At 40.2% G+C, this 10,798-nt stretch overlaps 1 protein-coding gene across 3 annotated transcripts; it reads right to left on the bottom strand.

The window, feature by feature from the left end:
- Positions 1 to 1,800: 1,800 nt before the first annotated feature.
- LOC136529271 (uncharacterized) lies at positions 1,801 to 8,899 on the bottom strand. 3 transcript variants are annotated; one of them, XM_066522362.1, is made up of 18 exons: positions 8,538 to 8,899; positions 8,364 to 8,468; positions 7,310 to 7,389; positions 7,116 to 7,200; positions 6,912 to 6,998; positions 6,135 to 6,196; positions 5,832 to 6,022; positions 5,690 to 5,750; positions 5,394 to 5,571; positions 4,689 to 4,727; positions 4,550 to 4,611; positions 4,436 to 4,472; positions 3,829 to 3,878; positions 3,661 to 3,730; positions 2,777 to 2,852; positions 2,324 to 2,394; positions 2,168 to 2,236; positions 1,801 to 2,092 (listed from the first exon to the last, which is right to left on the bottom strand). In XM_066522362.1, the coding sequence occupies exons 2-18, from the start codon at positions 8,448 to 8,450 to the stop codon at positions 2,033 to 2,035; spliced, it is 1,365 nt and encodes a 454-aa protein (XP_066378459.1). In that variant the 5' UTR covers positions 8,451 to 8,468; positions 8,538 to 8,899; the 3' UTR covers positions 1,801 to 2,032. The 3 variants fall into 3 exon arrangements, 2 of the variants coding, with proteins under 2 accessions (XP_066378459.1, XP_066378455.1); XM_066522358.1 differs by having other exon boundaries at positions 8,599 to 8,899; XR_010777249.1 differs by lacking the exons at positions 1,801 to 2,092; positions 2,168 to 2,236 and having other exon boundaries at positions 2,331 to 2,394; positions 3,829 to 3,907; positions 8,599 to 8,899.
- Positions 8,900 to 10,798: the final 1,899 nt, after the last annotated feature.

Here is a 10,798-nt window from a genome sequence, read left to right as displayed (position 1 = left end):
TGTGTCCGGCTTGGTTTCTATCTTCGTGTTTGGACTTTACTTGAGATCTTGGATCCTCTCTTGTGCTTCTAGGGTCTTGCTTCAGGTGTTGATCATCGGATCATCATGTCGCCTTTGTCCAAGTCACGTTTGCACCTATTGAACTACAAAACAATTACTTGCAAATTCATTAGTCTACTTTGGTTGTGTTGGTCATCAAACACCAAAATCCAAAGTAAATGGGCCTAGGGTCCATTTTTCTTACAGCCGTGAATAAACGTGGGGTGCACGCCAAGGAATGAAACAGGGCGGCGGCGGACTCCTATGCGGCGGCGGTGAATCCGGGTCGACGATGGCTCGGGGAAGAAGAAAGCGATGCGGCTAACAAGCGGGGCCACGATGACAGTGAGGGAGAGTGAGACGGAGAGAGGGGCATGGTGTGCTGCTGGGCCGCGGGCGAAGCAGGCCTGAAAGAGGGAGCTAGGCCGGCTGAGGGAAGGAGAGAGTTGAGTGGGCCGCGGTGGCGCACTGGGCCAGCGGAGAAGGGAGTGGCTGCGCGGGGAAGGAGAGAGGCCGGGCTAGGCCTCGGTGCTGGAGAAAAGGTGGAAGCGGGCCGGCGGTGTGAGTGAAAGAAGGAAGGTGAGTGCGGACCGGCCTACTGGGCTACGCAGGAAGGGAAAAGAGCTAGGCCAGGCCTTGCTGATTTTGCTGCCAGGCCGAAAGAGAGTGAGGGGGAGAGGAATAATTTCTTTTCTTTTTTTTAATTTCATTTTGAAATACAAATTCCAATCAAGTTCAAATTCTTTTGAAATTTTGATCAACCCAAGTATCACAAAAAAATAAATATGCATCAGCATCAATGTACAAAAATGTTGCTAAGTCTTATAATAAATTTTAATTTAATGAAAATTTTTATTTTCCTATGTTTTTATGAGCACTAAATTATAAAATTAACTCAATTTACATCTATTTCTAGCAAATTTTAGGGTGTTACATCCTTGCTCCTCTTCAATTATTGATTCCTTGTCCTCTTGAGATCCGAGCTCTCTTACCTATCTCCGGCGAGCACTGTGTATCACATGGTTAATTTTCTCAAAATTTTAATTTTTATTGTTTCCTTCTACTATAAGTTAACGCACGGACACATTTACTGCTACGGAAAAATCCTTCCCGGTTGTTAAAAAAAATGGCGATGGTAAATTATCAACAAAGCGTCGGGCCGTCGAGGGGACAGACTGGCAACTATGAGCGCTAGACGACTATTAGGCTGCTCTTGTAGACTTCTGGCCTTATCTGCTTGTGGGCTGTTGCTTATTGACATTATGGGCCACGTGAAATTATGAACGACAGAATGGGCTTATGGCCTAGAGTATGAGCTGGGCACATGGCAGCTGGGCTGCTGATGTAAGGCTAATTTTATACTGAGGTCAGAACAGGTAATTTTTGAAGGGTATAGTAAAAGCTTACCGTCCTCCTCAAAATAATAAAAAAAAAGTAAAAACTTACCGGCAAGTCATTGGCAGTCAGCTGACACCTGCGCCCCTGTTTCGTCATATCATCTCTGACCGGAAATGCTTTCAAACTATGAAACAGGTGTAGTACGTGCAAGTGGCACGATTTTTCCCCCTTTTTTGCGGCAATGCTCCTATATCAAGCATGCATTTTAGGTACGATGAACCAGGAAAAATGTAATTTCGACCAACCTAGAAAAAATAACAAGAGCACTATAGTAGCATCCGCAGAAGCATACCAAATTACCAACACGACATAGTTCCCGGAAACCTAAATTCTCAAATGGCATTAAAGGCGAAAACGGATCGATACAAGAATAAGGAGGTAGTAATACACGAATGAGGAAGTAATGATACACCTTTTCCATTGACAGTTACATGAGGAAATCATATAGAACAGAATCAATTAAATGACAACTATGAGAAATATATATGCTACAAATCGATATACATGTAGGAGCTGCTCGGTATATATATACCCCTAGATGAACGAATTGGTCTGTCTCTGTGGAAACAATTCTTGTACTATAGTTCTGTTTCTGTCATTGTACACGGCAACCTTGTTCGGCATCACTCAGCAACCTGATACTACTAGAAATTCTCTGCAGAGGCAACAACAATGCAAAATCAAAACCTGGTCTCTACCGTGAAAACAGAAGACAGCCTTAAGAGCTTACCTCCCTAGTGTCACGAAGGCGTAACATATCTAATCTATCCGAGGGCCTCAAACTTATCAAGTTGACTAGCTGCAGGGAAGATAAAAATAAAATAAAATATTGCATCAGCAAATATGCCATCATTACAAATTCAGCAAAAACAAGCATGCTGCGTACCCAGAAACTAAATTTCTCAGGATCCTGTGGCCCAGGCATGCTCTCAAGATCCAAATGTCTTGTTCGCCTTGCTGCATTCAATGAATGTTAAAACAAAATGCAATGTAGAAGCAAATAATAATCCAAAAATATTAGCATCCCAGACAATCATTATCATGATCCAATGCACACCAAATAACCTTAAGGGCTTGATTGGTTCATCTCTAGATTTTGTGTTCAAACTTTGGCAGCTCTAGGCTTCAAATAAAATCAAATGGTACTATGTTCTTGTGTAATTTGAGTTTTGTTTACTCTGTTAATTCAAATCAATTTATGGAGCCAATGATTCATGCACCATACTGAAAATTTGCATACAAGATCCTACTTTTCTCTAAACAGGTCTAAAACAATATGTTTCACTGTATAAATAACTACTTCACTATGAAGTACTTGAAAAGCTGAAATTAAGCATACCAGTCCGTATGGTTTCTCTAGCACGTCTAATATATGCCCTGGCCATCTCTGAAGCTCCATTGGCCATTTCCATTAGCTGTGAAGAATTAGATAGACTTATAAACTCAATAAATAAAAGTGACAGAGACAGCATTACTATTTTGATTTTGATGAGATGTAACAAAGGAGATAAGAGATAAATCTATTCACGAATGTTACATGGTCAGCTGCATCAAACTTTAACAAATTAACTAGTCAACTCAAATCTCCTATCATAGCACACCAATCATACCTAGCGATTTGATCCAAAAGCAAACAGCAAGCACTAATCTGACCTACTCAGCTTCGGCTATGCTGAACTGTTTATGGGGCTATGGGCTATGCTGGGCAACCATCATATGTGTGGGCCCACATAATATTCACCGTGCCATCTCTTAACATCTAAGGTTGATTCTACAGAATTTTCACCGATTAAAAGCTGTCTTGTTCTAAGTCCAATAAGATCATAACAAATACCAGATATGTTCCAATTGTCCATCTCGCCCAGTTTCAAAAGTTACACTAACATGTTATAGGTTTTCAATTTGGCAGTAGTTTAACAGAACCTCAATGTGGTTTTGAGAGTATGTAGCTGATGTGAGATGTACTCCCTCCATTCCAAATTATAAATGTTTTGGCTTTTCTAGATACATTTACTTTACTATGTATCTAGACATAGTGTATATCTAGGTACATAGTAAAAGCTATGTATCTAGAAAAGCCAAAACGTCTTATAATTTGAAATGGAGGGAATACTTTTTAGAAAAAAAAATCAACAGGATATACTGATAAAAAATATTGGTTGCATTTGGACATAATTATTGTCAGAGTTAAAGAAAAGCATGAGAAAGGTATGGAGATTTTACTTCTCTTCTCTCTTGCGATCCTTCTGGCAGACGTATATCTTGCAACCATTCAACATCAGCAACTCTATATCTACAATTTTTTCAAAAAAAAAAACAAAAGTAAGAATTACACAGAAATGATCTGGCATTCTCTCCCAGATAGATTTGTAGTAAGCATGTAAGACTCACCCATCTTGATCCCATGATCGTAAGATACGAAACCGACGTGTGCCTTCCACCTATGATGGAAACTATTATTTTTTGTCCTCTGAAAATGACTTCAGAATTTCACAATTTAATTCATTACATTGGTTCAACATAAAAAGGCATCAAATGTCCACATTATTTGACATTAAACAATGGTGCCTGTAGGGAAAAAAGAAGGTAGACGAAACTATGAAACGAGTGATACTTTGCAAGGTCCTCTACTCCTCTTGCTGCAGCTGACCAAAACGATACTTTCTTTATGCTCTTTTCTAGTCTCTACAATAAATTTCTTTCAATGTAACAAGAATTAAGGACTCCATTTGCAAAACAAAGAAAAATATTCCAAGAACATTTGCAAATAGATCTTACATCTTTTAGGTTCTAAAACAACGTTGAGTCTAAGAATATATATGACAATTAGTTTTCACCAGACAATACTAACAGAATATTTTATTTCTGCAGTGACACAGTCAAGGATCTGTAGGCTCACAGGGACGCACACCACACAGTTGCACATACAGAAAGCAGTTTGCAGTATATAATTACACTGTTATTTAATTATGAAATCCAGTACTAATACAAAAATTACCTCTAAATAAAAGCGCCCATCTGGAAGTGGTTCACACCTATAAATTTATGAATATTAAACATTAAACAAAAAAATATTGTCAGGAAGTTGCAAATAATGAAAAGTAAAACTCACTCCAAAATTTCCACCTCACAGCCACAATCTGCTACAGTACCCGTTGCTGAATCAATAGCAACCTACAGTTTCAAACCAAAAATAAATGAAATAACTATTTCAAAACAAACAAAGTGATGCTTTGACATTAGTTCCTAACCATTCCCATCCGATGGTTCCCTTCCATTATTCTCCGTACCTAATTTCAAATGGAAAGCATTAAAAGATAATGAAGAAATAAATAGAGCAAAATACCACTCAGTTACATGTCTTATTTTCTCGCAAAAAAGCCTAGGAAAATTTTCCTAGGCTCATTAAGGTTAGTGTGAATTGGTGAATAACAAACAAATACACAACTGTGTGTGGCCAAAGAATGCAGAATCCAACGGAAAAAATAAATTTCTGAGTCATGCATCAACAGCAAAAGACGATAAGGTCTTACACTTTTTTCTATTCACTGGAACCAAGATGTGCAGGATGATCAATTAATGTCTTCAAAATTATATAGCCTATGCAGCTTTCCATGTTTTGAAAAAAAAACATCTATGCACATATAATTTTTCTTCAAAGAACACTAACCTTGCTTTCTCGAATGATGCATTAATTATCGAAATTATTGAAATTTAACATATAATAAAAATGGAAATAACGCTTGAACATGTTTACATTTCGATAATTAATGCATCATTCGAGAAAGGAATTTAGTTCAGCAAGATTTATAAATATTAAATAATAAAATCTTGCAAGGTTATAGCTGCAAGCTGGATATGTATGTACAGTTAGGTTTGCGATCTTGATCAATAGAGAAGTACATTATCAACAAATGTGTCTGACAAAAGCGTATCTAATTTTGTGATAACTTTACCATCAGTCTGTAGCGAGGTTCAAATATGTTCAGTGCCACCTTTTGGGATGGCAGTACAACATCCATAACAAAGAGAGGCATCAAATCAACACCGGCATATGTCATAGTCTCATGTTCTGACCTCCTCTCAGCATATTCTTCTGGGAAATTTCTCTGAATTATGTTGCTCAATGTTACACTGAAGCATTTAACCATAACTGCCATCAGAAATGTCAGGGAAAAATATGGACATCTTAACAAAATGATACTTTGAAGTTTGAAGTAAAGAAGATTAACTTCTCAACATCTTAGATTACCTTAAAGGGTATGTCCTTGGACCAATAAATAGCACTGTCCGACACATGGGGCACTTATTTCCTATTGGACATAGCACATAGCAGTAAGTTCATAATTAAACAGAAACAGATATTTGGGCATGTGAAAATTGTGTAAGCTCACCATGATCCATTGACTGATGTAGACATGAGCGACAAAATGAATGCCCACATGGTGTAGTGACAGGTTCATACAATAGCTTAAAGCATAATGTGCACTCAAAATCATCAGTCCTATCTAACCTTGCACGCCTTGCCCCAGCTGCAATATTTGTATTCCTATCCAGATCATTCAGACAGGTTTGCAAGATATGACTGTATATATATAGAAAATAAGTGTTATAAAATGCACCAGAGGATCATTAATAATAGATATCTGCAAGCAATGAAGTCAATTATGAATATCCTTATAAGCCAACAATCATACCTGAGGGGATCGACTTGAAGACCAGCAAGAAGGGCCTCACGTGACTCATGGTAATGCTCCATCTTCATATCAATGAGTTATTCCAATTAGATAAACAAACATTCAAGGAAATATGAATCCACTATAACATGGACATAATATACATAATAGTATATATGTTCCAATAGATTATAATAAAAAGAGAAGCTTGTGAATGGTTCACTTGATGGTGGAACAACAGAGCATAACAAAAAAAAAACAAATTATATATACATGGACATTTTGCTCTCTTTTTTTAAGAAACAGGAGGGCTTGCCCCCTATTGGTGAATTTTGCAATGAAATTTGGTATATGTCATGCATTACTACATCCATGAATCTTTTTAATGTTTTCTTTTGATTAGCGAACTTGTATTTCTTTTGGATGATCACCCAGATCAAACTTAACAATTTGCCACATGTAATTCCAAATTTTGCATATTGAAATTTACCGCCTGAGATTTCTGGATAAAGTGAACATTCAAGTCATGAGAAATAGAAGTGGTAAAATATATGACATAAAGTACATCCGGGAATTTGCAAAAGTACAGGTGTTACTCGTCCAATATTAAAATTTTAAACGTGAGAAGACCAAATGACCACAGTCCACAGACAATTAAAGGTTCTTCCAAAAATTAATCCAAGTGGGCTAAACTGAGTACTCTTATTCAGGGAAAAAATACTTAAAAAGTACTATTCACACTAACAAAAGAAGATTGGATTCAAGATCTTCTGATGTGCTTAAGTTACAAACTGTTACCAGAATTAGCGCATATGCCTTGAGAAGATATGGTCTAGGAGAATAACTGTTGATAGATAATATCTTCTCCGCATCCTTCAGAGCTAACTGTAATAATGAATCAAATATAAACAGAGTTTTTTTTCTTATAAGGAAAGAAAGCCTAATGCGCTGCAAGTTCACTTAATTAACATTGGAATCCAACAATAGTGTGAAGTACTATACCTCCGCATGGGTTGTAGGATCAAGGCCATTCAAGGGCTGATATTCAGAGTCAGCTGCTGATCTCTCCCTCAACAGTTGACTTAACCTGTCATAGTGGTAACACACCATGGTGTGGATCCAAAGCAAACATATCTATACAGAACGAAAGAAATCTGTACAGCTAAATTATGCAAAAACATTGCCAGGAAACTCACCGGCAGAAAGCCAAACTTCGATTGCCAAGGATAATTGGATCTGGTCTCAAATTTTGAGCTTTAGTGTAACAGGATATTGCCTGAAACAGGATCATGCCAAGTAGCATTTGCACTAAGGTAAAAAAAAAATTGTACATGCGCAGACCACCTAAAAGCAGTTAATTAAAAAAACAACACAAAATGATAAAATTACTGTCAATATATATTATGTAATTAATAGGATCACTAGAGATGCTGCATTGCTGCCTGCATAAGTAGGCCCAACACAGGAGCATTCCACCACTGGCAGGAGGCCCATCTTGTTAATTAGTTTGGGCTTTCCTTTAGGTGAGATTCAGGAATCACTGGGACCATAAAACCTTGTGTGATACCCACAAAGATATCTAGGGCTTTCCTCTACTAGGACCATAAATAGTTTGGGCAGTTTTTTCCAGGAGGGAGGGGGGGCTACTCAGAATGCCACACTAACTGTATGTGAAACCTCCTTGATATTCCAGATTATCTGCATATGCTAACTCTGTCAAGCATATTTTACTATTGTAAGAGGCAGAGCAAGGGAAAGCAATGACTCTAGTTGATAACTTGTATAGTTTTCTCCCTTCTGAAAACTGTCTACAAACTGCAATTGCTGGTACCAGGCGTTCGCTGCATATGCGGGAGAACCTCTTCAGGAAATTAACTTGCATTGACAAAGAATGAATTGAACACCATTGTGCCACTTCAGCTTGGTTCGTTTACATTACATTGGACTTCATCTCATCTCAAGGAGTCAAAAAGCAAAAGACAGTCGTTGCATCCTCATTCCTCCCCGAAGCCGAATCTCAGGTCACCCAGGGTACACTAGACTCTAAGACTCACAGACTCCCCGTCCAACTCCAAAGCCAATTCTCATTTTTCTCCCAACACTCGAAGCATATAACCAATTAAACTAGCAGACGCTCATGAGGCATATGCGAACTCCCAGTCCGGATACACCGAGACACTGGCAACTCGACTGCATGCACAATTGCACACACGAAAAGAGTCAGGGAAGGAGCTAGAACTCAGCGATCACCTCGTCGAAGCGGCTGTCGCGGAAGGCTCGTGTGCCGCGCTGCGCGAGGCCGAACACCTCGCTGTACTTGTCCGGGGCCATCCCCATCTCCTCCTCCCTCTCCACCTGCGCAGCAACCACCACTCATAGCAGGTCAGCAGAAGCAGCATCAGCGAATTCGGTCCAAGCCAATACCTCTCCGGGTTCATCAGCAAATAAAGGGACAAATCGGGCTGGACCGGCACGAGCGACGCACCCACGGGAAGTCCTCGGCGACGAGCGCGGCGGAGAAGACGCCGCCCGGCGACGTCATTGGGGGAGGCGACGGACTAGGGTTGGGATTGGGATGGCTCAATTGGGTGCTGGGGCAGAGCAGTGTGGAGGGATTGGGGGCTTTGGAGGGAGGGAGCTGGAGCTGGTGGTCGGGGAGCACGCGGCGTTTGTGCGCCGGTGCCCAGTAGTTTTTGCGCGGCTGCGGCCGCGCAGACGTGTCCCCCCGCGGATTCCGGTGGCCTCGCCTACCCTCGCTGTTCCGAGACGACGACTAGTCTAGTGTAAACGAGGCCAGCTGATTTCACCAAACTTCGATGCAGCCCCTCTTTACATATGAACGGCTGAATGTTCCAAAATTCTTTAAAAAAAAAAGAGAGCACATATCTTGTACCACCGCACCTCACTCTTTTCATCAACGTCTCACTTCTTAAGCTAACACGTCTCTAATCTAAATTTAATACGCGACCACGTTTCAAATCTAAAGCTTTAGAAAAAGTTGTCCCAGCCCAGCAACGTCCGTATCCGATCCATTTTCATCCCTAGCTGAAACCAACACCCATTCAATGCATACAAGTCTTGTAGATCTGCAACTCGCAAATGAGTTACTTTTTTCATGTGTCATCTCACATCTCTGCCCAAACCTATGTAGTTTGCAGAAGTAACTCTAGCACTATTTGAGATAAATTCCACTCTAGATCTCCTTTCTTTTCTAAAATGAGATTTTGCACATTTTTCAAAAACTATTTTTTATATATACTATAGTTTCTCAAAACTAGAATAGTGTCACGTACACATGCTTTGTCCCGTGTTTAGGGGTGAAAGTGGTGCGGATAATTCTCCGCTCCAATCCAAGCCGAATCCGAATTTTAAGGATATGGAGGAAAAAAATTAAAATCCACGCGGATACGAATAATCCGAATCCGGTTCTGTGCGGATGCGGGATAGGATATGGAATCGGCAAAATCCGGAGGATATGGATTATCCGCAAATTCTATGAGGATTATCCGATGTTTAAAGTACGATATCCGATAATTCTTTTCCTAGACTAAAACTTAGAGAAATTTAGGATTTTTAAAAAAGTTTGTTAGTTGAGAACTCTTAGTTTGTGATGTTGTTGTTTGACGTTATAAACTTTGAATTGAGATCTTGCTTGCTGCTATTACATATCGGCTAATAACTTATCATTTGTGAGTGAGGATAACTTGTTAAATGTTAATTTTGTCTGTGTGATAACCATAACATGGAATGCAATATATGATTTTTGTCTACTACTTGCTATTAAATCTTTACAATTAATTTTTTGACAAGTATAAAATTCTTTAAGTATGCACATATTACTCGACTATTTAAATCCGTATCCGCTCTATATCCATATCAGTTTCGACATCAAAAAAATCCGTATTCGCATCCGTATCCAAGTATTATCCACTCCGATCCGAATCCGACAAAGAAAAGTGGATTAGGGTATGAGAATTGAGAAAGGCATTATCCGCTCCGATCCATTCCGTTTTCATCCTACCCGTGTTGAACAGATCTTGCCGTGGATTCACTAACACGTGTCTATACTCAGAAAAATGTTGTAGCTTTTTTTTCAACTAACTACTTCTCTTATTATAAACTTATTAAACACCACTGCAACAGTCACCTCTATGGGATGATGGGATCGTACGTCGTCTCCACGGATTTTTTTTTTTTCTTCTTCCGGGCAGACGCAGACCCCTCGAGCATGGGAGCTACCATTGGCACGCCGTCCGGTGCGGGCGCGGGGCGGGGGCTGCGACGGGAAGTTCCTCGTGGCGACCGCGGAGCAGCGTCCCGGACGTTTGGCGTCGGGGTCGCCCCGTGGCCGCAAAAGCCGCCGCTGCACTCCGTGGTCCGCAGGTGTCCGGTTTCGTCCAAATCCTGCTATCCGCAACGCGTTCGTTAGCCCGTAGCTGTCTGTCTACTCCATGCATCTCGCCGTGCTGCCCAGCCCAATGCCAACTTCCCGTGGCATTGATCCCATTTTTAGTAGGAGTACAGGTTTGGATTCTTGCGCCTTGCCTGCCAAACGACCTTGTCTTTGTTTATCCATAGGATGAATGGCAGGCCGATTCCGTGTCTGCTCCTGACATTTGTTGCAAGCACAGCGCTTCTAAATAGAAAAAAATTGCAGTCAAAATCGCCACTGGGTGCTGGCCACC

Source organism: Miscanthus floridulus, chromosome 2, assembly GCF_019320115.1.
Source record: "Miscanthus floridulus cultivar M001 chromosome 2, ASM1932011v1, whole genome shotgun sequence".
Classification (NCBI taxonomy): domain Eukaryota; kingdom Viridiplantae; phylum Streptophyta; class Magnoliopsida; order Poales; family Poaceae; genus Miscanthus; species Miscanthus floridulus.
Note: the sequence above shows the minus strand (reverse complement) of the source record. Positions and strands in the feature narration are given on the sequence as shown.